Here is a 27,776-nt window from a genome sequence, read left to right on the forward strand (position 1 = left end):
AGTCGGAGGCGGAAAACCAAGGCGGGGGCAGCTAGCGCCGTTTCTAGGCAACCGCAGACTCTGGGTCCTTAGTGTGGCCTGAGGACCAAGCGACAGCTTAAAAGTAGCTTAGGACGTGCCTATGGCCTGTCCACGTCCGTCGCACACCACTGAGAGCTTTGTCCTCTGAACTTCTGACCAGTTCTAGCGACTAAAGCTGGTAAGAGAGACTAAAGAGACTGGCAGTAGGGGCAGAGAAAAATTTTAAGTCCGGCAAAGTATACAGGCAGCCGAAAAAGGACCTGGTGGAAGCCGGGACCGGCGTCCCTCGGCCTGGGGAGCTGGGGCTCTTAGGCTTGGGGTGAGAGGGACCGTCCCTGCAGGGGTCTGACGGCGGTGCTGAGGAAGTTGGGGTGGCAAGAACTTGGACAGCGGGACCGGGTAGGCGAGGCTAGTTTGAGGGGGGCGGGGCCGAGTGGGCCAAGCTGGTGGAACGTTGGGCTCGGGTTTGGGTTGGGGACAGGAAACTTTCAGAAAAAGGGGAGAACTCCAAGGAGATGCTCTGTTTGTCCCAAACTTTTGTCATCTTTTTAAGAACTGCACGCTAGCGTGTTTTTGAGGCCTGGATAATTGTGAAAAAGGAGAAAAGACAAGGCAGCTAACCTTTACACTTCTCCCGTGTCCGCAGGCCTCCCAGATGTGTGGAACTGTCCCAGAAGCTGTAGCTCTTCGCCACCATCTTCACCTTTTTCCTTCTGAGAGATCCTGAAAGCTTTGCCATGGAAAAGTACCACGTGTTGGAGATGATTGGAGAAGGCTCTTTTGGGAGAGTGTACAAGGGTCGGAAAAAATACAGTGCTCAGGTGGTGAACAAAGAGGGATATATTTTGAGTGGGATTTGGTAACCCTAACTGTAGTGGAAAATGGAACCAGAAGGGATGCATTTATACCATCGTGTACTTTTTTTTTTGGCGGGGGAGACTGGGGTTTGAACTCAGGATCTCACGTTTGCAAAGCAGGCACTCTACCACTTGAACCACACCTCCAGTCCAACATGTATTCTTTTTTTTTTTTTTATTCATATGTGCATACAATGTTTGGGTCATTTCTCCCCCCTCCCCCCACTCCCTCCCTCACCCCCCTCCCCCCCTTCCCTCTCCCCTCCAACCCCCTCCATACCCAGCAGAAACTATCTTGCCCTTATCTCTAATTTTGTTGAAGAGAGAGTATAAGCAATAATAGGAAGGAACAAGGGGTTTTGCTGGTTGAGATAAGGATAGCTATACAGGGAGTTGACTCACATTGATTTCCTGTGTGTGTGTGTTACCTTCTAGGTTAATTCTTCTTGATCTAACCTTTTCTCTAGTTCCTGGTCCCCTTCTCCTATGGCCTCAGTTGCTTTTAAGGTATCTGCTTTAGTTTCTCTGCGTTGAGGGCAACAAATGCTATCTAGTTTTTTAGGTGTCTTACCTATCCTCATATCTCCCTTGTGTGCTCTCGCTTTTATCTTGTGATCAAAGTCCATTCACCTTGTTGTGTTTGCCCTTGATCTAATGTCCGAATATGATGGAGAACATACGATTTTTGGTCTTTTGGGCCAGGCTAACCTCACTCAGAATGATGTTCTCCAATTCCATCCATTTACCAGCGAATGATAACATTTCGTTCTTCATGGCTGCATAAAATTCCATTGTGTATAGATACCACATTTTCTTAATCCATTCATCAGTAGTGGGGCATCTTGGCTGTTTCCATAACTTGGCTATTGTGAATAGTGCCGCAATAAACATGGATGTGCAGGTGCCTCTGGAGTAACAGTCTTTTGGGTATATCCCCAAGAGTGGGATTGCTGGATCAAATGGTAGATCAATGTCTAGCTTTTTAAGTAGTCTCCAAATTTTTTTCCAGAGTGGTTGTACTAGTCTACATTCCCACCAACAGTGTAAGAGGATTCCTTTTTCCCCCGAATCTTCACCAACACCTGTTGTTGGTGGTGTTGCTAATGATGACTATTCTAACAGGGGTGAGGTGGAATCTTAGTGTGGTTTTAATTTGCATTTCCTTTATTGCTAGAGATGGTGAGCATTTTTTCACGTGTTTTTTGGCCATTTGAATTTCTTCTTTTGAGAAAGTTCTGTTTAGTTCACTTGCCCATTTCTTTATTGGCTCATTAGTTTTGGGAGAATTTAGTTTTTTAAGTTTCCTATATATTCTGGTTATCAGTCCTTTGTCTGATGTGTAGCTGTCAAATATTTTCTCACACTCTGTGGGTGTTCTCTTCAGTTTAGAGACCATTTCTTTTGTTGAGCAGAAGCCCTTTAGTTTTATGAAGTTCCATATATCTATGCTATCTCTTAGTTGCTGTGCTGCTGGGGTTCCATTGAGTAAGTTCTTTCCTATACCTACTAATTCCAGAGTATTTCCTACTCAACATGTATTCTTAAGGGACTGACTCCTTAAGACTTACGGAGTATGAGCTCTGAGGTTGAATTACTTGAATTCAAATTACAGCTCCACTATTTTCTAGCCTTAGAGTTACAAATAAACTACTTAGCCTCTCTGGCTCTGTTTCCTCATCTCTGGAATGGGTATAAGAGCAGTATCTGACTGATGGGGTTTAAGGATTAAAATATGTTGTCACACTAAATCACTTAAGAATCTGTGGTGATAGTGCATACTCATAATCCCAGCACTTGGTAGGTGAGGCAGGAGGATCACAAGTTTGAGGCCAATCTGGGCTACATAGTAAGTTCAAGAACAGCCTGAACTACATAGACTCTGTTTCAAGAAGAAGAAAGAAGAGTTAGTACAATACCTGGCACCTAGTACACAACAAATAAATATTATTCTCATCACTTGCCTCTATCGTTCTTTGCAGGAAGAAATAAACCACTTGAAGTCTATTCTTCTGTCTTCATTTTTCTTCTCTTTTCCCTAAATCTCATCTTGAGTCCTTTGGTTACATTGGAACATATTTCCCAGAAGCTATCAAAGGGATGCTTGACAGAGGCTGTTTCCTCCTGGGGCAAGGGGTGGAGGAAACCTGGGTAAGACCAGAGTACCATGGGGAAAGTAGAGGTGGGAATTTAGCAGGTACGATAACAGTTGCTCAAGCAGTATAAAATATTTTGTGTGTGTGTGTATGTGATGCTGGGGCTTGAACTCAGGGCCTACACCTTGAGCTACTTCACCAGGCGTTTTTTGCCAAGGGTTTTTTTGAGATAGGGTCTCACGAACTGTTTGTCTGGGCTGGCTTAGAACCATGATACTCCTGATCTCTGCCTCCTGAGAAGCTGGGATTATAGGCCTGAGCCACGGGTGCCAGGCCTTAAATTATGGGGCTGAGGTTAAGGTTGAATCCTAGCTCTCTTCAGTGTGTGATTAGGCCTTAACTCTCACTTTACCACTGACAGGTAGTGGCCCTGAAGTTCATCCCAAAGCTGGGGCGCTCAGAGAAAGAGCTGAGGAATCTGCAACGTGAGATCGAAATCATGCGGGGTCTGCGGCATCCCAACATTGTGCATATGCTTGACAGCTTTGAGACTGAAAAAGAGGTATGCGTTGGTGGTTTTTGGTCACCTCTGCCTAAGCACAAGGATCTTAGTATTTTCCTAACTTCAGAGTGCATGAATCTTCCATTACTGCTACTGCCTTCTCCCTGCAGGTGGTGGTGGTAACAGACTATGCTGAGGGAGAGCTCTTTCAGATCCTAGAAGATGATGGAAAACTTCCTGAAGACCAGGTATACTTCCTGGCTTAAAATTCACCCTGCTCCCTCTCCAGATGAAGGACTAGTAAGATAAGCTGAGGGCAGTGAAAGTCTCCATTTTTGAAGACTTCTGAGAAGAATGAAAGACTCTAGGTGTACCTAGGAGTAGTGTTGTGTAAAAGTAAAGTATATGAACACTGGAACCACAATATCTTGAGAAGGAAGCTTGGCTCTGCCCCTCACTAGCTGTGACTTTGGATAAGTCACTGTAATATTTGTGTTTAGTTTCCTCATTTGTAAAATGGGCATAATAATAATGTCTGCCTCATAAAGCTATTGTGGGGATTATTGAGTTCACTCACACAAACCATTTAAATCAATAGCTATTATTAACGTCGTGGTCATTGTTGTTAAGGAAGAAGGGCTAGTATGCTGGTACCAGAGAGGGCAGTAGGAGGTAAGGGTTGTGGTCAGACAGCATTTGCTACCAGGACATGGTAGTTAGCAATGGGATTTGGTTGAATAGTCTCCAGCCACATTCAATCTGGGAGTTTCTCTGCACTCTAACAAGTAACCCCTGCCCAGGAATCCTTATTGAAGCACTCTCTTTCCATCATTTTGTCATGTTTTCTTGTTTTGTCTTATTTGTCTGTGTGGCTACATGTCTTGAGAAAATGGATTTTGTCGTATGTAATTACGGCTTCTGTGTATTGAATGTTTACTGTGTGCGCATATTAAGCACCACTTTACATGCTTTAACTCATTTAACCCATACAGTAAACCCTACAAGGCAGGAGAATTACTGCCTTATAGATGATGAAATTGAGAGGCACAAAATAATTGCTAATGGTCCTACAGCTAGTAAGTGAGATTCACTAGGTTTTCCTTGAATAAATGAATGAGTAAATGAAAGAATTAACAAGGGGAACAAGTAATAAGGAAGGCATAGCGTGGTGCTCTGGAAGACAGGGAAAGAAGAAAAGATCACATTAGCAGTAGTATTAGAAGTCTTTGACTTGTTAGCCGGCTCCTTCCTCTGACCTCTCTTTTCCCTGCCTTTCTGACCTGTAGGTTCAGGCTATTGCTGCCCAGTTGGTGTCAGCCCTGTACTATCTGCATTCCCACCGCATCCTACACCGAGACATGAAGCCACAGAACATCCTTCTTGCCAAGGATGGTGGCATCAAGCTCTGTGACTTTGGGTAAGGTTTTTGAGCTTCCATCTATGCTTCCAATTCTTCAGAGAGCCCTAGAACATACATGTGACTTTCTAGGGCCTCATTTTAGAACCTGAGCTGAAGACTGGGCTTCCTGCTGGGTCCTTTGGAACTAATCAAAGGTGCTTTTTCTGTTCTGGTTCAGGATAATCTCATACGATAACACATGGTAAATGATTAGATTTAGTTTTCTAGATTTAGTTGACTAGGTGTAGAATATCTTTTCCCTTCCATTTTATCCCATCATCTGCTATAGATTTGCCCGGGCTATGAGCACCAACACGATGGTGCTGACGTCAATCAAAGGCACACCACTGTATATGTCTCCAGAACTGGTGGAAGAGCGACCATATGACCACACAGCAGATCTCTGGTCTGTGGGCTGCATCCTGTATGAGCTGGCTGTAGGCACCCCTCCCTTCTATACCACAAGCATCTTTCAGCTAGTCAGCCTCATTCTTAAGGACCCTGTGCGCTGGCCTTCTACCATCAGTCCCTGCTTCAAGGTAATGGAAATTGAAAGGGAGATTTTTTCCAAAATCCTTTTCCAGAGTTGGGGAAGGACTTTGCAGGAAGGAACTGGGCCAAGCAGTCTTGCTTTTTTACTGTAGGGGATGTTCAAAGGTCTGCTAGTGCCTGCAGGCTATACAAGCAGACTATACTTTATCACATTAGAAAGATAATTTCAAGACACTAAGAGAGAGAGCGAGAGATTGGTCTTTTACATGCCCTCTGGTCCACTTATTTCTTATCAGATGCAGTGTCTAGATGATGTCTAGATGTTGCCCACGCTGCTTTCAGTCCTCTTCAGACATCAGAACAGCTAGTGATGGGACTGGCTTGGTGATTGGGGGCAGGTAATAAAGGTGGTGCTTACTCATTGTAGCTAGTCTCAACAACAGCTGGTGCAGAAAAGGATGAAGAGGAGTTTGTACTCTTTTTATTTCTTACCTAGGGTAAGATTATGGGTCCTCAATGAAAATATGATTACAAGTTTCCTGAAAAAACACAAATTTCTTCCCAACCTGAGTAGTTAGGAGGCCCAAATAATTATCAAAAAGAATCTAAACAAAGAAATCTTAAATGGGGGACGTGTACTTAGGACAGTCATTCTTCCTCAGGCAGATATGCAGATATCATCAGCAAGAACCATGGTTATACAAATCACCTTGTTTTAGAACAGTGTTCATAGTCTGTTAGTACCTTCTATTCTTGTTTCAGGCCCAATTGAGGATTTTCCCGAGGATACCTCATAACAGATGTTCCCTTTTGAGACTCTTCCCTATCCCTCTACCATCTGAAGATGTACTGAAAGATTTGTTTTTCAGTGTCCCCCAAACATATCTTTATACCATTACTTGTGTGTGAGTGTGTTTTTAACCATAGCTGCATCTATTCCTACTTAGCCACAAACAACCCATAATGAAAGGGAGGTCAAAGGGGGAGCATTTTGTGACTCCTTTGAATGTTTGCTTTCAGAAGATGATTGTGAAGATGACATCTCCCCTTCCCCTTAGCTTCTTTTCCCTTATTCACAATGGTGACATTGAGATGTCTGTTTTTAACTTCTGGGGTTACAGAATGTCCATGGACAGGAATTGGGGCTCCCTAGAAGGGTTGAGGCAGTAGTCTGTTGGGAAAATGATGCCTTAGGAAAGGGTTTTTGAGGGTGTAGTCAAGGCTGCTGTTAGAATCGATGCAGGAGTCTTAACTTTGCCAGTTCTGCTGATAGATTAGAGAGAGGCTAGAGGGGAAGGGAAGGAAGAGCTGATGGAGTATTATTTCTTTCCACAGAACTTTCTGCAGGGGCTACTCATCAAGGACCCTCGTCAGCGTCTGTCCTGGCCAGACCTCTTACATCACCCCTTTATTGCTGGTCGTGTCACCAGTGAGTTGTCAAAGTTTCCAGGGTTCTGGCACTTCCCAGCATTTTCTCCAACCTTCTCTTTTTCCCCTGACATCTGGATCCAACATATCTTTCCTCCATCAGCTTGAACTTTCTTCCTAGATCTTTTGCCTAACTCCTCCCTTTTTGTCACTTTGTCAGTTGGCCTCTTCCACAGAAGCCTGGCCAAGTGGACGTAGTGACGATAGCCCTGGAATAATTGTATTTCCCTCTCTTCCTCCTGTAGTAATAACAGAGCCAGCAAGCTCAGATTTGGGTACCCCATTCACCTGTCACCCACCTCCAGATCTTCAGGTCCTAAAGGAAGAACAGGCCCATAGGCTGGCCCCCAAGGGTAATCAGTCTCGCATCTTGCACCAGGCCTATAAACGCATGGCTGAGGAGGCCAAGCAGAAGGTGTGTGGGGCAGAGGAAGTTATACAACATGACTAGACTAGTGACTGGAGGAGTTGGAGAAGGGTGGTAACTTTCTAGGGAATTGGGAAATGACTATGGGTAGAATCCATAATGCCCAGATAGTTCTATTGATTCTCTCTTACCCATCTCCCACAGAAACACCAGAATGCAGGACCTGCCCTTGCACCAGAGGACAGGACCAGCAAGGTGACTCCTGGCACAGCACCTCTGCCTGGACTAAAGGCCACGCCTCAGGAATCAAGCCTCTTGGCTGGGATCTTGGCCTCAGAAATGAAAAGCAACTGGGCTGAGTGGGAGGCTGGAGAAACTCTCCCTGCATCTCGGTGAGAAGGGTATAGCTAGCAATTTGGGGGAGTAAGGAGAGGGCATTATCTTGCAGATCTTTGGTTCTAGCCAAAGCAAACATGAGATAGTCTCTCACTAACCACTGCCTAAGTATACACAGGTCTTTAGAATTTGAGTCCTGGGTTCTTGTTCTAATAACAGATACTTTCTTGATCATTGAGGAAACTTGAAGATTTTTTCTTCATGTCTCAATTGTACTTTGACTGAAAAGGAAAGGATTGTTTCACTCCGAAAGGGAAGATTATTTGAGTTGAGAGTCATAGGTGAAAATTGTAAAGTAGACTTGAGAATAAGATCCAAAGTGGGAGGGCAATCAACAATATGTGTATCAGTTAACATGAGTAACTGATCACATCTCATAAACGAGATGGAAATGTCTTCTATGTGCCTGTATGACTTGTTCTTTACTCTCTTTCTGGGCCTAGAGGAGGGACAAGTTAATGAACCCTAAGCCTCACAGGTCTGAACTCATCCTGCACCCTGGCTTCCTCTGGCAGGGAAAAGCCTATTACACTGGATTGTGAACAAGCATTCCCAGAGTTGAAGCCAGAGATTGTGTGCCAGCGGAGCATTGATGCAGTGGACCTAGAAAACGAGGTAAATCCTGGGGGCTCTTGGCCTTGACCCTGTCATGGGTATTGAGTTTAGGTGAATGTTTTTCTAGAACAGAGATTCTCCAAGTATGAGCTTCCTTTGTTTAAAAATTGCTTTATCAGTTTATAGATTTTAATTACATAGTACCAGAACATGTAATTCTCAAAAATTAGAATACATAGGTAAAAATCAAGGTCCCAAGTCAGGCATGGTGGTACATGCCTGTAGTCCAAGCTACTCAGGAGGTCGAGGGAGGAGAATCACTTGAACCCAGGAGTTTGAGGTGGGCTCTGGCAACATAGTGAAATGCCCATCTTAAAAAAAAAAAATGAAGGACTAGGGACATGGTTCAAGTGGCTGAGCAACGGCTTAGCGAGTGCAAGACTGTTCAACACCTCACCCAAAAAAATGAAAGTCCCCCTTGAGCCTTACCTCAGTTTCAGAGATGACTACTGTTATTAATCTAGTCTGTCTCCTTCCAATGTTTCTATACTTTTACAAACATATAATATGCACACAGAGAAATACAGTTTCATTGTTTTTATATAATTGAGTTTTATGTATTTTGTATTATGCTTCTTTTCTCATATTATCTATTTAAAAGTGTTTTCAACACATGTTATACTCTAATTCAATATTTTGTGTTTATTTTCGGGTTATATTTTTTTGAATTTTGAAATAATTACAACTTAAAGAGTAATGGTAAGAATATTACATGGAAGTGCTGTGTATCCTTGTTTTGATTCATTCTGCCAAAACAGAATACCTGAGTCTGGATAATTTATAATGAATAGAAACATATTTCTCAAAGTTTTGAAGCTGGGAAGCGTAAGGTCAAAGTTCCAGCAGCTTAAGGCTCAGACTCTCTTCTTCTAAGATGGTGTCTTCAATGCATGTCCTCTGGAATGGAGAACGCTGTATCTGCACATTGCAGAACAGAAGCAAGTGAATGAACCCACTCCTGCAAACTGTTGTTGTTTCTGTTGTTGTTTATTTGGTTTAGTTTAGTTTAGTTTTGTGGTTCTGGGGATTGACCCCAGGGCTTTGCACTTGCCTTTTTAAAAATTTTATTTTTGAGATAGGATCTTCCTAACTTTGCCTGGTCTGGCTTTGGACTCACAATCCACTTGCCTCTACCTTCCAAATAGCTGGATTTATAGTATGCTCCACCATGCCTGGCTCTGCAAAATGTTTGTATAGCAGTATTAATCCATTTACAGGGATGGATACCTCATGACCTAAAACCCTCCCATTAGGTCCCACCTCCGAACGCCCTGTTGCATTGGGATTAACTTGCCAACAGAAGTATTTTAGAGAAGAAGAAACATTCAAACCATGGTTTCCCATTCACCCAGACTGACCAATTAAAATTTTGTCACATTTGCTTTATGGTTCTCTACATATACCTGACATACTGTCTTTTTAAAATAATTTTGGGGTACGTTACACACATGTCCTTTTACCCCTAAATACTTTAGTGCATGTTTTCTAATAGTAAAGTTATTCACTTGCATTACCACAGTACAATCATAAAGGTCAGAAATTCCACATTGATGCTGTTACTACATTAACAGTAAATAGATTAAGAAACTAATCTATAGTTCATATTCACATTCTGTCAGTTGCTCTGGTAATGTACTGTACTAAAAAATATTTCCTGGTCTAATAAGCTCATGGTTTTAGAGATTTAAGAGCAAGGCACTGGCATAGTTCTGGCTCTCGTGAGGACCTTAGGGCTGGTGGTATCACAGTGGCAAGGGGTGCACATGGGAAAAATCCTCATATCTCAAAATAGGAAGCCAAGAGATTGGTGGGCCAGGTTTCATTGTTGGTTTTGTTTGTTTGTTTGTTTACATTCACTGTCCTCAGTGCAAGTTTAAGGTTTTATAACATCCTTCTCTTTAGACCTAACCAGGGTCCCAGGAGAAATACCTAATCCTAGACTGGATATATGGCTCAGTGGTAGAGCATTTGCTTAGCATGCACAAGACTCTTGATTCAGTTCCCATTGCAGAGAAGGCAGAAGACAGGAGGAAAGAGAAGGGTCCTAATGTCTTTGTTAGTCCCACCTCTTAAAGGTCCCAATATCAATATTGGTCCTCAATATGCTGGGGACCAAACCTCCAATACATGAACCTTTTGGGAAACACACTAACCAAACTATAACCAGTTGTTTTGGAGAATATTCATCAAGTTGGTATTTCTTCATGACTAGATCCAGATTATGCATTGTTTGTAGGAATATTATATAAATAATACCTCCTTAGTACCACAGTCTTTTTAGTAATCTCATAGTTCTCATGGCCAGCGTGAGCAGGTCCCTTGACCTGACTGGGAGTGACTAGGGATTGAGAAAAAAGACACAAAGACAGACATATAGAAAAGCAAAAGCTTGGGACCGGGTGGGTCCAGCACTCCTGATGAGAGATGCCAGCGACCCCCTCCACCTACAAGCTCATTTATTTATACAGGAAGTGTGGGAAAGCAGGGTGAAGTGCAGGTTGGGTTCTCATGGTCCAGTCGAGTAGGTGGCAGCGCAGCTGTGGTATGTCGTTATTTACTGCGGACTATCCTGACTTCGTCAACATGCTCTGTTTTCCCTGCAAGGCAGCCTTGCTGAACCTTGCCTCCCCTTGGCTGGGTCCCTGCCTATCAGCCAAGGGGCCCTTTGACAGAGCCGTGCTCATGCTGAGGTCTATCTCCACTGCCTCAGTCTCCCTACTTGCAAGGCAGCCTTGCTGAGCCTTACTCACCTCCTTTGTGCTGGGACCTTGCCTTCTCAGCACAAAGGTGTTCGACACGGCCTTGCACATGTCAAAGTTCTTTCTCAGTCTATTTAGTTACTGGTCTCTCACAATAGTGTTTCTTAATAGTATTTCCATGGTTGTTATTCCCTTATTGACTAACATTATGATGTTTCCATGTTTTGTTATCAACCATGCTGCAGTGGATCTTTCCAGGTTACTCTCTGTGCACACATTGCCAGTGCTTTCCAAGAGACTTTTCCAGACACCCTCACATACTGTCTCCTGTCTCTCTTTATTTTTTCTTTAGAAATGATTTTACTTTATATACAAATAATGGACATTCTATTCATAAATTCTACTTTCCAAAATCAACTATGAGCTTTTTTTTTTTTTTTAAAGGAAACCACACTAGCCAGGCACCAGTGGTTCACATCTGTAATCCTAGCTACTCAGGAAGCAGAGATAGGAGGATCGCAGTTCGAAGCCGGCTCTGGACGAATAGTCCAAGAGACCCTATCTCGAAAAAACCCATCACTAAAAAAGAGCTGGTGGAGTGGCTCAAGGTGTAGGCCCTGAGTTGAAACCCCAGTACCACAAAAATAATAAATAAATAAATAAAGGAAACCACACTAAAATTTAAAAGGCACTGAAACTCTTCTGCCTTTAGACCCTTGTTAGGCTATGGAGGGAAAAAAAAAAGCTTGCTCTATCAGGAAGTGACTGAGAATTCTTCAAAGCACTGAGAAGTCTTCAAAGCAGAAAAAAATACAGTGCGATTTCAGGCAAAGATTATTCAGTTCTTTTCCCAGACATCCACAACTACCTGTCAAAAGTTAAACTAGGAACTGGCAGAGTGGCTCAAGTGCCTGCCTAGCAAGGTGAGGCCTAGAATTCAAACCCTAGTACTGCAAAAAAAAAAAAAAAAAAAAGAGAAGTTAAATTTGTATATGCCATTATGCTCTAAATAGATTTTCAGATGTACATATAGAAATCGTTACAGACAGATTTTTAAGAAACATCCTCCATGTCCACATCCTGTTGTAACTGCTGTACCATTTTTTCTTCCAATTACTTGCCTGCAAGAAGGGCCCAGATAAGGTAAATGTTTTGCTTGACTTCTTTGATGTCCTGAACTTTCTACAGCTCTTTATTTTTCTTCCATATGTTCATTGTAAATTTAGTTTGTTGTTTCTGTTTGATCTCTTTGACTTTCTTCATTGCATCAATAGTTTTTATTCATAGCTCTCTCTGGTGCTTTCCAGCTGCTTTCCAGAATGCTTCAGTCCACCTGACCTTTTAAGGATTGTGCTTTCTTTTTCTTAAAGTTTTTATGACATTTGAATTTATATAACCTAAACACCTTGCAAACCAATATCATGCCTGGCTGGGGTAGATGGGCCTTGAACAGATATAACACTTTTTGGGGAAGTGTTGGGAGTGAACGGGGGTTTGAACTCACCCAGTCATAAGGGAGGCACTCTACTGCTTGAGTCACACCTCCAGTCCATTTTGCTCTGGTTATTTTTGGTGATGAGGTCTCATGAACTGTTTGCCTGGCCTGGCCTTGAACCATGGTCCTCCTGATCTCAGCCTCCCAAGTAGCTAGGATTACAGGTGTTAGCCATCACACCCACAATCTGAAATAACACTTTTACTTTTACTTTTTGGTAATACTGGGGATTGAAGTCAGGGTCTCATGCTTGCTTAGGCAGGTGCTTTACCGCTTGAGCCACTCTGCCATCCCTTTTTCATGTTGGGTGTTTTCAAGATAGGTGTCTCGAATTATTTGCCCGGGCTGGCTTTGAACTGCAATCCTCCTGATCCTTTGTCTCCTGAGTAGCTAAGATTACAGGCATGAGCCAGTGGCACCTAACTTTTTAGTTTTCTTTCTTTCTTTCTTTTTTTTTTAATATTGTTGTGTGGGTGGTTCATTTATAAAAGTTCTTATATCAAATATATCATAGTTGAATTCACCCCCTCCATCATTCTCCTTTATCCCGTCTCCCCTCAAAATAACACTTCTTGATTCAAATGTTGAACCTATGTGGGATCCTACCTTCTGTCCTTCATTTTGACTATTGTTTTAAGATATAAGTCTGTGCTGAAGATATCAGTGGTTGCTTGTAGCTGCTTCATGACTTCTAAGGTTTCTAACTGCAGGTTGGAAAGTATGACCTTGAGACTCACACACTCCTCCTAACAGCTTTTGCTCTCCTGTGCCCAGGAGCCAGACAGTGATGAAGAATGGCAACACTTTCTAGAGACCACTGAGCCTGTACCTATTCAGCTAAAGGCCCCTCTCACCCTGCTGTGCAATCCTGTCTTCTGCCAGCGCATCCAGAGTCAGCTACATGAGACTGGAGGGCAGGTAATGGGCAGAGATACTGTTGATGGGATTCATACTGTTTTCAGAGATGAAGCACTAAAAAACACTCAGGGCTGGTGGAGTGACTCAAGCAGTAGAGCACCTGCCTCGCAAACAGGCCTTGAGTTCAAAGAGTTCAAACCCAAAAAAAAAAAAAAAAAAAAAAAGTAAAAGAGGAGTGATAGCTTCTCCTTTTCCAGTTCAAGAAGGAGGTTAACTAACCTCCTTTAGTAACATGGAGAGAACAGGCCTCAGACTTCTCTTTCTCAAGGGAAAATTAACTATTTAGATGAAGGCTGAACAAAATTGTTTTCACAGTAAATATTTTAGGCATTGTGGGTGGGCCAAGAGGCTAAAATGGAGTCCATTATATGAGTACTTACATAATGAGAGAAAACACATTTCCACGAAATTTTTAATGTGGAAATTAAAAACATAATTCTAACAGTTGAGCATATAATATTTTGTACTACAAGCAGACTAATGAGAAGAATGAGATTCTTTTTTGGGGGGACAACACTTTGCTTAATTAGCACTAAAAGTTAGGGTGCTCATTTCCAAAGCCGTTTTTTGCTTCTTTAAAACAGTGCTCTTCCCTCCTAGGAGCTCACAAAAAGATGTTCTTTATATTTATTTCCCTCTCTTTAAAGTTTTTTGTTTGTTTTTTGGTTTTTTTGTTTTGAGATAGGGTCTTGCCGTGTAGCCCAAGCTGACCTCAAACTCTCAATCCTTGTAACAGCCTCTGGAGTGCTGGGATTTTAGGCTTGTATCACCATGCCTTGCTCTCTTTAAAGGTTTTTAAACAGATTTTTTGAGGTATAATTATATGCCGTAATCAATAACTTTTAATAGGTGTTCCAAATTGTGGAACTATCACCAAAGTCCAAGTTTAGAACATTTTCTTCACTTCTGAAGATCCCTCATGCCTATTTCCAGCTAATAACTTTTCCCGATCCTAGCTAACTACTAGTTTACTTTCTGTCTCATAGATTTACCTTTTCTGTACATTTTATATCATTGGAATTATATGATATATGGATCATTGTGACTGGCATCTTTGAGTTATCATGATGTTTGAGGTTTATTTATTTGGTAGGCTGGTTTGAACTCAGGGCTTCACATTGAAAATAATCATCCAGGCATTCTACCACTTGACCCATGCCTCCAGCCTTAAGGTTTATTAATAATAATATGCCAGTTTTTCATTTGTTCCTTTTTTTTTTTTTTTTTTTTTTTGTGGTGCTAGGATGAACCCACTGCCTTGTATACACTAGGTAAGCGCTCCACCACTGAGCTCTATCACTAGCCCCTTTCATTTCTATTTACTGCTGATTACTGTTCCATTGAATGGGTAAATAACATTTTGTTTATCTACTCACCAGTTGATGGACATTGGGTTGTTTCTACCTTTTGATTTTTGTTAATAGTGCTGTTACAAACATTCTTAACCAAGTGACATGTTTTTATTTCTCTTGAGTAGACACTTAGCAGTGGACTTGCTGGGTCATATGGTATATTTATATTTAACATTGGGAAAAATTGTGAGCTCTTTTTCCAAAGTGGCTATACCATCTTCTATTTCTACCAGCAGTATTATCAGGGTCATGATTTCTCCATATCCTTGCTAATATTTGTTACTGTTTGACCTTTTAATTATAGCCATCCTAGTAAGTGTGAAATAGTATCTTGTTGTTTTAACTTATGTCCACTAATCATGAGTGTTGAGCATCTTTTCATGTGGTTATTGGCCATTTGTGTACCTTTGGTGAAATACCTATTCAAATGTTTTAAAATTTTTATTTTATTTTGAATTAGCATATATTATTATTATTACTATTATTATTATGTGGTACTGGGGTTTGAACTCAGGTCTTCATTGGTAGGCAGGCACTCTACCACTTGAGCCATGCCCCCAGCTCTATGCAAATATTTTGCTCATTTAAAAAACTGAATTGTTTATTTCTTTTTGAGTTGTAAGAGTTCTTTGTATATCTGGATACAAAACTTTTTATCACATAAATTATTTACAAATCTTGTCTCCCAGTTTATGGTTTGTCTTTTTATTCTCATCTCATAAGAATGTCTTCCATATTACAAATATTTTGCATTCTGATGATATAAAGTTACCATGTTTTCCTTTTGTGAATTGTGCTTTTGGTATTACAAATAAGAAATCTTTTCTTGCCAGGGTCTGGTGACTCACTCCTATAATCCTAGCTAGTTGGGAGGCTGAGATTGGGAGAATTAAGGCCAGCCTGTGTAAACAGTTTGCAAGACCCCACCTCCAAAATGACCAGAGCAAGAGGGACTGGAGGGGTAGCTCAAGTGGTAGAGTACCTGCCTAACAAGTGTGAAGCCCCAAGTTTAACCCCGAGTTCCATTAAAAAAAAAAGCAATTCTGTTTACTCCACAGATTACTATAAAGATTAAGTGAGAAAATAAAGTCCAATTTTACAACAGTGAATGGGATATTGTAAAACACCTGATGTAAATGTTATTCTGTTGAAGAATAACCATTTAAAGATTAACCATTTGAAAGTTTGATACTGTTTTTAGCATGCAGCTGGCTGTATACAAATAAATATTAGACTAGATTTTTTTTTTTTTTTTTGTGGGACTGGGGTTTGAAGTCAGGGCTTCATGATTTCAAAGCTAGAACTCTACCACTTGAGCCACACCTTCAGTCCTCAGCTCTAGATTTGAATAATGTTTATCTCTCTTGAATTAACTAGCATTGTTTTCTAGCCACTGTTTTTAATATTCAGAAGTGTGTGTGTGTGTGTGTGTCCATCTGTCTGTCTGTTTTTAAGCCAAAGAAAGGGATAAGGGAGGGAGCAGATAGGAAAGGTACTATGTCTTACAAAAAAATCCTGAGGTCCCCTGCCCTTGGTCACTAGTGTTCTGTATCAGGTAACCTGACTGCATTCTTCTTCCCTGGTACAATTCCCCTCTTTTCTCTTTTTTGGCTGGATTTTAGATTCCCAGCAAAAGGAATGCAAACATTTGGTCTGCTTTGCCTGCTTTTTGGAAACATTTTTCTATTTGTGTCTCTCCTTTTATCATACCAATTTCTGTGTCTTTCCTTTATGTCCTCCAGATACTGAAAGGCATCCTAGAGGGTGCTTCCCACATCCTCCCTGCACTCCGGGTCCTGAGCAATCTTCTGGCCAGCTGCAGTAACTCTGTTCCCTTATATTCCTTCTGCCGGGAGGCAGGACTGCCTGGGCTGCTGCTCAACCTACTCAGGCATAGCCAGGAGAGCAAAAGTATCCAGCAGGTGTGCACCAGTCCCAGAGCCTCTAGCAACCAACAGAAGGTCCTTTTCCTTGGACCTCTGTCCTTTGAACTGCCATCTCTATTTGGCCTGACAGCCCTTTTATTTTCTTTCCTCTTTTTTCTAATTACCAGACCATCATTCGATAACTTTAATGCCTCTGGCAAGATAGGTAGTGTCAAGTCAGTGAAGCAGGCTAAGTGTGCAACTATCTGAGTAGTGGAAAATAGGATGAACTAGACAGCACATGCCCACTCTAAATGGAGCATCTTTGCCCCAGCTTCCACCCATCGTTGCTGTGTAGAAATTTAAGTCAATGTGTCAGATTCTCTAGTTTTCCCAAAAGAAGGTAGAAACCCAGATTTTCACACATATCTTTCCACTAGTTAGAATATTTTGCTTAGGAATGTTGAATCGGCCTTTTGACCTGGTTTTATACGGTAGGATACCAAATTCATAGATTAGCTCCTATACAATCACTATACAGGTGTGACCTGTAAATGGTCACAGAGACAATAAGTGGAAGAACTAGGACTGAGACTCAATGTGTCTGGGGCCAAACCTTTACTTCCCCACACTGTGTCCTGCCACAGCTGAGCTCAAAGGACCCTCCGAGTCAGGGCTGAGGGGGCTTAGGTTAAGTCAGTTAGAATGCTGCACTCTATTGATGAGTATTAAGTTTGGGCAAATTCAAGGAATTAAAGTTTTTTGAAAAATAGAGCCTCCTATACTCCAAAATGATGTTCATGTGAAAAAGATTGTTTATAGTTTACTGGTGGACACTTTGTTACCTATTGATCTTTCTGCTCTTATTTCTCTTCCCTTTTACCTTTCTGTTTGGTCAACTTGACAGGCTCTCTGTACATTTTTTTTTAAAACTGCCTTTTCTACTCTTTGTCTCCATTCCTCACATTGTTTTTTTCTCTCCTCTTCCTTGGCAGCAACCTTGGTATGGGACCTTCTTAAAGGATCTGATGGCTGTGATTCAGGCCTACTTTGCCTGCACCTTCAATCTGGAGAGGAACCAGACAGGTGACAGGTGGGATAAAAGAAGCTTTTGTTCTATTGGCCAGTTTGGCTTCAGTTTCTACTGTATTTCTTTCCCTCCTCATTAGAAAGAAGCCAAGAGAGAAGTATGACAGGGTTAGTGATCAGCTGAGTTTAGCTGCTCCTCTTAAGGACATTAGGACCCCTCCAATTTCACCTCAAGACTTTCAGTTTCTAAGAGTCAGCAATACCATGAACCTAAATGGAAGAGTCAAGATGTGAAAATGGCAGAGAACGAGTTAGATGGGTGTGTGTGTGTGTGTGTGTGTGTTTAGTTTTAGTAAGGGAGATGTGTTCCTTTGCAAGATTCTCCTACCTACCCAGACTGAACCATTCACCATATCTAGGCTTTTAGTATAAAGATGAGAAGAAACCATGGCCCATTTTCCCCCAGCCTACAGGTGTTTCAGGAGGCTGCCAACCTCTTTCTGGACCTGCTGGGGAAACTGTTGACCCAACCAGATGACACTGAGCAGACACTGCGAAGGGACAGCCTTATGGTAATCTACTCCCACCTCCAGATTTCTGTCTTTTCTGTTTTTCTCTATCCCCTTTTTGTTTTGTTTTGTTTTTTTAGTGGTTACTGGGTTTGAACTCAGGGCCTACACCTTGAACCACTCTACCAGCTCTTTTTTTGTGTGTGTGTGATGGGTGTTTTCGAGATAGCATCTCACAAACTATTTGCATGGATTGGCTTCAAACTGCGATACTCCTAATCTCTGCCTCCTGAGTAGCTAGGATTACAGCTGTGAGCCACTGGTACCCAGTCTTGGTTCTTACACTAAGCCCAGTCAGTTTTCTGATTCCCTGATGCTACCTCTACCCTTGTTTCCTTTAGTGCTTTGCTGTTCTGTGTGAAGCCATGGACGGGAACAGCCGAGCCATCTCCAAAGCCTTTTACTCCAGCCTGTTGACCACACAGCGTGCTGTGTTGGATGGTCTCCTTCATGGCTTGACAGTTCCACAGCTCCCTTTCCACACACCCCCAGGTGATCAGGGTGGGAAGGGGAGGTTCTCTTGATTACTTGTTGAGTAAGTCTGACTCTAATCTTCCTTCTTCCATCATTTAGAATGGTGCCTGGCATTTAATGAGTGCTCAGTAAATGTGAACTGAAAGAATGAATGAGGATGTGAAAGAAAACTAGATCTCACCCTGCATTCCTTGCCTTTCTCCATAGGAGCCCCACAAGTGAGCCAGCCACAACGGGAACAGAGTGATGACCTGCCTACAGCCATTTCCTGTGCCCTGGCAGCCATGTGCACTGCCCCTGTGGGACTGCCTAGCTGTTGGGATGCTAAGGAGCAGGTCTGAGCTGCAAGTTCTTGTTCCTGTCTTCCTGGCTGACAGGGGAGTTGGGGAGGCTGAGTTTTTCAGAGGGACAGAAAAAATAAACTTGGGATTCTTCTTGCTCAGTATTTCCAGAAACAGTTGTGGAACACAGTGTAGCCAGAATCCCAGAACCCAGCTGGTAAGGAAGAGGGCTTGATAACTACCCAGAGTCAGGGCAGCTAATTAGAAGCCACCATGCTTTCCCAAGAGCTCAAGATTTAGCTTTCCTGCTCCATGTTGCCCAGTAACACTTTCCTTTGTACCTGTATACACTGAGGCCAAGACTTAGCTCTCCATTGACCATGAAAACTGGGAATAGAATGGGGTCTGAAGTTCCTGGTGAACCTGAGAAGAAGATTAAGGGTCCTGGTCAATTGGGCATATGTGAGAAATAGGATTGGAATAAGGTGAATGGGATGGAGTCGTTGGATATGTCTCCATAGGTCTCTTGGCATTTGGCAAATCAGCTAACAGAGGACAACAGCCAACTGAGGCCGTCCCTAATCTCTGGCCTGCGGCATCCTATCCTGTGCCTCCACCTTCTCAAGGTACTTCATTTCTATAGCTCCCACAATCTTAGATTTCCCCTAGTTAATCCTCTTTAGAATTGCCCTCACAAAGGTGTGTTTTACTAATCTCCTAGGCACTTCTCAGTTCAATAAAGTTGACAATCAGGATTAATCATCACAACCCCCCAAGTTTGGACACCAGCTTTGTTGAGAGGCTCATCTGCTTTTCAGCTGAGTCTTGCAATTTAGGAACTAGGGACTGCTCTGCCCACTAACCCTCTTTCCACTAGGTTCTCTACTCCTGCTGCCATGTGAGTGAGCGTCTGTGCCATATTATAGGACAAGAGCCCCTGGCCTTGGAGTCACTGTTGATGTTGGTCCAGAGCAAGGTAGGCCAGTAACATGGGTGATTATCTCACAGTAGTCCCCCGTTTCGCCCAGAGGTTGTTTTGTTAGCTCAGGTTTCCTTTATAGGCAAAAGTAGTGGATTGGGAAGAATCCACTGAAGTAGCACTACACCTTCTCTCCCTTCTTGTCTTTCGGTTCCAAGATCTGCCTTTGGGGTGAGTCATAAAGTCAAGTTTCTTCAATGAAGTCTTCTACCTGTGAAGCTAACCCTGACACAGAATATGGGGAATGACATCCTTTAGTCTTTGCTTAGGGGGTACTGGGACAGAGACAGTAAAAGCTTATCTGGAAAGAACAGACCTGGATTCCCAACAACTTTGGGCCTTGGAAGTGGATATATAGCCTAAATGAAGAATTCAGTCCAAGGGAGAAGGGAGGGCCCCTTACTGGCCTCCTTTAACATGCTTGCATCTGTTGATGTGTCTCCCTATTCCAGAATGGAGAAGCTAGGCAGTGAGGTTGCTACTCTCTTTACCCACTCACACGTCGTCTCTCTTGTGGTGAGTTTTTAACTTTCTCCCTCCTTCTCCTTTCACCCTGGCATCCAGCCCTCCTGGGAGCCAGCAGTCACTCTCCATTTGCAGCTGTTTCTGCAGACATTCATTCTTCTGGACCAGGACAGAGACGTAAATCCTCTCTGCCTGTCCTAAACACCATTCAGATTCAGATGGTCCTCCTCTGCCTCTCCCACAGAATGCAGCAGCTTGTCTCTTGGGACAACTTGGTCAGCAAGGGGTGACCTTTGACCTACAGCCCAAGGAATGGATTGCCGCAGCTGCACATGCCCTGTCTGCCTCTGCAGAGGTAAGGCCTACCAGAGAAGGCCCAGACACATTTTCTCTGCTGCACATTAGGGCAGCACTCCAGGGAAAAAGACCAAAATTCTAGCAAGTCTGGAGGAAACTAAAGAATGGAAAAGGAATCAAGGAGTCCTTCTTTCTTTTTCCTTTGCCTTCAGATAGTAAGCCCCTCTGAGCCCTCTGGTCAGGACTTCAGATTTTTCTTGTGGAGCTTTTAAAGGCAGGGAGAAGGAAGAGGAAAGGAAGCTGCCTGGTAATCTGAGGTGTGAGGTTTCCCTGCTGCTTCAGTTTCTTCCAGGAGCTCATGCTCTATGGTTAAAAGTGTTGTCTTCTCCTACCACAAAGTCCATTCTACTTTTCTCATTTTTTCTCCATAACTGAGCGGGAGAAGGAACTTACACTTTATGCATTTTTCAGGAATTCAGACCATTTTGTAGCCTTCTTTCCAGGACTTTCTCTCTTTCCTTTTTAGATCCTATGGAACTCATATTTCCCTCGTTTTGTAAAAATAGACTTCATGTGCACATTATGGTCATCCTTATGTAGGTAGAATTCCTTATAAGTTAAAAATTGTACATTCACATATGTTATCCCACAACACACTTGGAAGATAGACACAAAATGTGGTAATATTCATCTGCTTTTTCTTGATGAAGTTTACTTTCAGAGAGACCGTATCACTGGTGAAAACACTAACATTCATTCAGGAGCTCCTTCTTCCCCATTATTCCTTCCCCAGCTGATTCCCCTAGGTGCTATATATTCTACCTTCCAGTTGACTCTCAGGTCTTTTCCCTCCATCACTAACCTGCCCTAGTTTATGTATGCGTCATCTATCTTCTGGTTTTTGGCTCTTGCATACTCTAGGATCTTTCTTCTCCGGCCTATTCACCAAAGTGAGCCTTCCTGAGAGTTAATACGGTCATTCATTCAACCAGTATTTATTCAACACATAAGTATGTGTTGAGTGCTCTGCATTATTCCAGTGTCTGAGGATATAGTAGGGAATAAAAGAGATAAAAAATATTACTGATGCAGAATACAAGTTGTCTGAATAATACTTCAGTGACTTCCTGCTACTTCTGGGATAAAGTGCAGACTCTAGTCTGCACTTAATGCTCATTTGTTGCCCGTGGGCTCTGTGATCCTTCCACCAGAAGGGTTACCTTTTCCGAAATTCACTATGGCCTTTTACGCCTATCTGTTTTTACATATACTATGGCTTTTTCTTAAAATGTTCTCCTTTTCTACTGCCACCCTTTTGTCTGTTATTTATTTATTTATTTATGTAGTGGTGCTGGAGATCAAATGCTGTCTCACTGAGCAACATCCCAAACACTGTCATTAATTTTTTTTCTTTTAAAGCTATCTCATTCTGTTTTCATCACCTTTAATTTAGTTTAATTTTTTTTTAATTATTATTCGTGATACTGGGTGAGGATTGAACCCAAGGCCTCAAGCATACTAGGCAAGTGCTCTAATACTTAAACCATGTCCCCAGTCCTTTGTCTGTAAGATTTTTAATGAATCAGTTTCCTACCACCAGGAGGTGATGTTAGGTACTCTCAACTGTGCCCCAACCTCTTGTTTAGCAACCTTAATTGTTTTTATATCTGCTTATTCTACCAGACTGTGTCATTAGGACACATGCTGGAAGAGTAGGCAGGAACCAAGACTCCTAAATCCAGAAGAACTCTTACCACTCTTCCAGGCCAAGGAAGAGATTTTCTACCCAATTAAGAGTTGGGTCACAGGCCTGGATGGCCACCTTGTCCCTCTCTCAGTGGTCTGTATTCTTCTTGAGTCTCTCCAACAGATCCGGCTGACTCCACCAGGTAGCTGTGGGTTCTATGATGGTGTCCTCATCCTTCTGCTGCAGCTCCTTACCCAGGTATAGGTGTATCTTGGGATAAACAAGAAGAAAGGAGAGAGAAACTGGGCATTTTTTGGAGCCACTGGGTAATAGGAATGAAGAAGCAACCCATACTCACCTCTCAACCTCCTAGCATAGGCTAGCCTCAGAATTGCCCCACCTGCCCTTAGTAAGACCCTTTAAAGGAAATTGTTCAGCTGCATCCCTTGGGGAATCCAGTGGGGAAAAAACATGTTTTAATTTTTCTTTTATAGGCCCTGCTAACAAGATGGCCTTGCTACAAGCTTACCCCAACAGGGCAATTCCCTGATTTTCAGCAGGCACACCCAAGGGTGGAGAGATCAGCGGTTTAAGTTGTGACAGGAAGGAGAATAAGCTGGGTGTTGGGATGCATGTCAGTACTCAGGAAGCTGAAGCAGGAGGATCATAAGTTTGAGGCTAGCCTGGGCAACTTAGTAAAACTCTGTCTCAAAAAAACAAAACCAGGTGTCAAATGACTCACACCTATAATCCTAGCTATTTGGGAGGCTGAGATTGGGAGAATCGAGGTTTGAAGCCAGCCTGGGCAAACAGTTTGTGAGACTCTGTCTCCAAAATAGCAAGAACAAAATGGACTGGAGGTGTGGCTCAAGTGGTAGAGCACCTCTTTTGCAAGGGTGAAGCCCTGAGTTCAACCCCTAGTCCTACCAAAACCAAAAAATAGAAAGGAAGATAATATGGAAATACTAGATGGAAAGACAGAAGGAATTATTTCTAGGGCTCCTTTGTGGGTAAGGGACAGAAATGAAAACACATTTGGACTCTTGACTTCTGTCTCCCCACCCACCCTCTTTCACTTTGGTCTCCAGCAGCGGAAGGCCAGCCTAATCAGAGATGTGGCTAGCTCAGATGTGTGGACCATTTTGTGGCACCGTTTCTCTATGGCCCTGAAGCTACCTGAGAAGGCATCTACACAGGAAGAGGGGATGTCACTATCTAGTTCACCCAACCCAGAGCCAGACTGGACACTAATCTCACCCCAAGGTATCTTTGTATTAGCATAGCCTCCTTTGTGAGGCCAGTATATGGATCCCTCTTCAAGAGGAAGCAGCATAGAACTGGGGTAACATACAGAGATGTCTGCTGCTGCTGCCTGTGAAAAGGATGTCAGAGTCTACAATGATGCTATTCAAGGATAGGAAAGAGACTGGATAGTTATGGGCCTTGGAGCCATGGGGAAGCAGGGGCATCTGGGCCTCTGCTTTCCTAGGTCTCTATTCTTGGTGTTTTCAGGCATGGTGGCCCTGCTAAGCCTTGCCATGGCTACCTTCACCCAGGAACCCCAGTTATACCTGAGCTACCTGTCCCAGCGTGGAAGTATCCTCATGTCCAACCTGAAGCACCTGCTTTCCCCCAGCTTCCTGCATCACCTGAGTCGGGCGTGAGTCTGAGCTAGAGGAAGGAGAATGGAAGATCAGAGTCAGCAATGGAGGGATGGGGGAGAGGGGCCAGGAGAGAAGTAGCTGATAGCTTGAGTTATGAGGCTAGAAATGGGATAAGGATTAGGCTGGGAACCTAAGGAGTTGCTGAGATTAGGGAAGGGTTGCTAAGGAAGGAAATTACAGGAGAGAGAGGAAACAAAGTGTAGGTGAGCAAGACCCAAGTTTGTTCTGCATACCCCTCCATAGGCCTCACGGGCCTGAGTTTCTTCCTGTTGTGGTGCTCTCCGTGTGCCAGCTCCTCTGCTTCCCCTTTGCCCTGGATGTGGATGCTGACCTCCTTGTAGGTATCTTGGCTGACCTCAGGGACTCAGAAGTTGCAGCCCACCTGCTTCAGGTACTTGGGAAGCTACTGGGCATGGAGGGGGGAGGAAGATGTCTAGTGTCTTGTCCTCTAATTCATTTCCCAACAACTCCAGGGCTTTCCTGGCCCCTGTAAGAGTGGAGCATCTGGCTTGATCTAAGAGTTGGAGTAAAGACAGCACTCATGCCTGAAAAGAGGCATGTGGTCAGAGTTGGGCTAATCCCTCTCTCTCTATCAGTCTTTCATCTGGTTCTGTTGGAGCTCACTGAAGAGGACATCCTAATCCAGACACTGAAGGCTGAGCTCCTTAGTCAGGAATAACTTTCCTGACAGTCCTTGGCATTATGCTATGGGTCTTTGAAAGCAGAGATTTTGAGCCCTTGCAGTACTAGGGGTGAACTTGGAAAGATGCTCCACATGCGATTCATGTGGTTTCTGAACTGTACAGGCATTTCTTCCTTTAGGCTTCAAAGGACATTGGCTTTTCTTTATCCCAGATTTTAGGTTTCTGCCTAGATGCAGTGTTCTTCTCCCTCTTCCTGAACTCCTTTTACCTGTACCCCCTGTTCTCCTAGGTCTGCTGCCACCATCTTCCATTGTCCCAAGTCGAGCTGCCCATCAGCCTCCTCACCCGCCTGGCCCTCACGGATCTCACTTCTCTCAACCAGTTTGTGAACACAGTGGCTTCCTCTCCTAGAATCATCATCTCATTCCTCTCTGTTGCTCTCTTGAGTGATCAGCCACTAACAATTTCTGACCTTCTCTCCCTGCTGGCCCACACAGCCCGGGTACTGTCTCCTAGCCATTTGTCCTTTATCCAAGAGCTCCTGGCTGGCTCTGATGAATCCTATCGGCCCCTACGCAGCCTCTTGGGCCACCCAGAGAACTCTGTGCGGGCCCGTACTTACAGGCTCCTGGGACACTTGCTCCAATACAGCATGGCCCTGCGTGGGGCATTACAAAGCCAGGCTGGACTGCTCAGCCTTCTGCTGTTGGGACTTGGAGACAAGGACCCTGCTGTGCGGCTCAGTGCCAGCTTTGCTGTGGGCAATGCAGCTTACCAGGCTGGTCCTCTGGGACCTGCCCTGGCATCTGCGGTGCCCAGTATGGCCCAGCTCCTTGGAGATTCTCAGGCTGGTATCCGGCGCAATGCTGCATCAGCTCTTGGCAACTTGGGGCCTGAGGGATTGGGAGAGGAACTATTACAGTGCCAAGTACCCCAGCGGCTCCTAGAGATGGCATGTGGAGATCCTCAGCCAAATGTGAAGGAGGCTGCTCTCATTGCCCTCCGGAGCCTCCGACAGGAGCCCTGTATCCATCAGGTATGTCCCAGAGGACTTTGAGCCATGATGATTGGGGCCCCTAGAGTTGACAGCATTTTTCTGAGATAGTCTGTAAAGGATCGGGACATTGAGAAAGCCAAGGTATGTTTCTGCCTGGGTGCAGGAAACTTGGGGACAATGTGTTAGAGATGATTTTTCCATTTGCCATCTTCCATCCTAGAGAAGGGGGAAGGGTGCTGGAAGGGAGCTAGAAGGGGGCTCCATTGGGATAGGACATGCCTGAATTCTCAGGGACTACAGGTTACCTCTTCTTAAGGCAGGGCAGGAAAGAGATGAAGGAAGACCAGAAGATGTTGAGCCCATGAAGGTGCCAGTTGTCTTTTAGTTCCATGCTAAGCATTTGACCTTTATTATTATCTGGTTTAAGCTATTATTACCTTCATCTTGCAGGTGAGGAAACTGAGGCACAAATAGTTTCATAACTTATCCAAGTTACAAAACTAGCAGATGGTATTGGGCTTTTGAACTCAGAAGTCTAGGTCCAGAGCCTATACTCTTAACCACTGTCTTATTCTGCCTCTTCTATAGAAACCACTCATGTGTGATAACACAAATTATAATAACCCCATGTGGTAGCGCTGGGTAGTTCATGCAAGACAAAATTTGAGAGGATAGTGGTGATATTATAGGAGTTTCTAGCAATCCCTGTGGCGACAATAAGTGATTCTTGATTGGAAGTGAGGGATCGGGTTTGGACCCATTGGGAAGTCCTAGTCTGGGAATGAGACCTTTTGGCTGACTGTCAGTCACTGCTGCTTTCTTTCATTCTTCCTGAGAATAAGTAGGTGGGTCCTCTGGTGCTTTGGCTTTATGGTTCACAGCCAAAGTGAATGGAAGTAAACCTCTGATCTGACAATTCCTATTTCCGAGGTTTTTCTTCTCCCATTGAATCTATTCCAGGTCCCTCAAAGTCCATTTCCCTTTGCTTCCTTTTCTGGAGTGGGCATTGCTGGGCTAAATGAGAGTCTTCTGCCTGTGCCCTGAACACCACCATTTCTGAGCCTCACATCCTTTTCTGTCATCTCCCTGTCCCACAGGTGCTTGTGTCTTTGGGTGCCAGTGAGAAATTAGCCTTGCTCTCTCTGGGGAATCAATTGCTGCCTCATGGCAACCCCAGGCCTGCCTCTGCCAGACACTGCAGAAAACTCATCCACCTCCTGAGGCCAACCCACAGCACGTGATCCCGGATTCCTGGGGTCCATCCTCCAGCCTTCATTGCCCTACTATTGCCAAGTCCTCCTTATTCTCCTGTACAAGCCACTAACTCAACTGAGAGCTGAAGAGTGAAAAAGAATGATAAGCTGCCAACTCACCTGAGAGCGAGAAACTAGAACAGATTAATGTATAAAGCCCCTTTCTTCCCTCAGATTCAGGATGATTTCAGCCAGTAAACTTCATTGTTGTTGGTGCCAGAGATTTCTTCCTTCTCTACATCCTGGGGTCTTTCTCCAATAATGTGCCTTTAAGCGCAGGAAGGAACATGTCTCTGGGACCTTAGGGAAACACCTCCAGCTGACAGATCTCTTCTTTTCTGGTGTTCCTGTAATCCTCCCAGTGGTTTTTGCCTTAAGATACACTAGCCTCTGCCTCAGCAGTAGGCTATGGGGATAAATGCCATCACCTCAGTTGTTAAGAGGTTCCCCAGCCCTTAGCCCACATTCTTTCCATCGGTAGGGGATAGGGAGTATATCATTTTTATTTTTTTGTAAACCTATTTGTAAACTTTAATAAAAAATGTGCCTTACCCTACTTGGAGCTACCAAGGTAAGGGACTGGGAGACAGCCCCAATTTGAGCTTCTATGTGGTGCTGGAAGCTCTGCAGTCCTGTTCACACAAGATCCTGATTTGGAGGCTTATTTGCATCTTTAAGCCAAGACCAGTGGAACCAAAATGGAAGGGTTAAGTAGAGAAATAAACTGGATTGCTTTGAGATCTCAGACACCGGTTTTAATATTTAATACAATTTCAATGTATATGGAGTACTGGCTGCATTAGAAGGGGAGCTATTTATGGAGCTTATTGAGTTTACCAGAAACGGATGTTTGGCACTCATTGGTTAGAATCATAGACTTAGGAAGCTTAAACCTTGTCTTATCAGATTGCTTAGGACAAGCTTCCTCCATCCATAAA

General features: G+C 43.5%; 2 protein-coding genes and 1 pseudogene across 6 annotated transcripts in view; 2 read left to right on the top strand and 1 right to left on the bottom strand.

Annotated features, from left to right (window-relative positions):
- Window positions 1–7: 7 nt before the first annotated feature.
- Window positions 8–27,583, top strand: Stk36 (serine/threonine kinase 36). 5 transcript variants are annotated; one of them, XM_074071720.1, is made up of 27 exons: window positions 8–199; window positions 668–842; window positions 3,393–3,533; window positions 3,644–3,721; window positions 4,760–4,890; window positions 5,162–5,411; window positions 6,700–6,793; window positions 7,038–7,207; window positions 7,364–7,551; window positions 8,071–8,170; window positions 13,139–13,282; window positions 16,377–16,556; window positions 17,495–17,592; window positions 17,995–18,100; window positions 18,439–18,589; window positions 18,779–18,906; window positions 19,374–19,478; window positions 19,730–19,828; window positions 19,914–20,002; window positions 20,284–20,347; window positions 20,541–20,651; window positions 22,452–22,538; window positions 23,369–23,543; window positions 23,793–23,940; window positions 24,188–24,335; window positions 24,878–25,624; window positions 26,683–27,583. In XM_074071720.1, the coding sequence occupies exons 2-27, from the start codon at window positions 759–761 to the stop codon at window positions 26,824–26,826; spliced, it is 3,960 nt and encodes a 1,319-aa protein (XP_073927821.1). In that variant the 5' UTR covers window positions 8–199; window positions 668–758; the 3' UTR covers window positions 26,827–27,583. The 5 variants fall into 5 exon arrangements, with proteins under 5 accessions (XP_073927821.1, XP_073927823.1, XP_073927824.1 ...); XM_074071722.1 differs by having other exon boundaries at window positions 23,372–23,543; XM_074071723.1 differs by having other exon boundaries at window positions 22,464–22,538; window positions 23,372–23,543.
- LOC109690473 (probable ribosome biogenesis protein RLP24 pseudogene) lies at window positions 11,923–13,050 on the bottom strand (annotated as a pseudogene).
- Window positions 25,491–27,776, top strand: part of Ttll4 (tubulin tyrosine ligase like 4) — a 51,393-nt gene continuing 49,107 nt past the window's right edge. Inside the window, exon 1 of the mRNA XM_074071724.1 lies at window positions 25,491–25,624. The gene's annotated coding sequence lies outside the window, so the exon portion shown is untranslated. The remainder of the gene's footprint in view (window positions 25,625–27,776) is intronic.

This window comes from Castor canadensis, chromosome 4 (genome assembly GCF_047511655.1).
Source record: "Castor canadensis chromosome 4, mCasCan1.hap1v2, whole genome shotgun sequence".
Classification (NCBI taxonomy): Eukaryota; Metazoa; Chordata; class Mammalia; order Rodentia; family Castoridae; genus Castor; species Castor canadensis.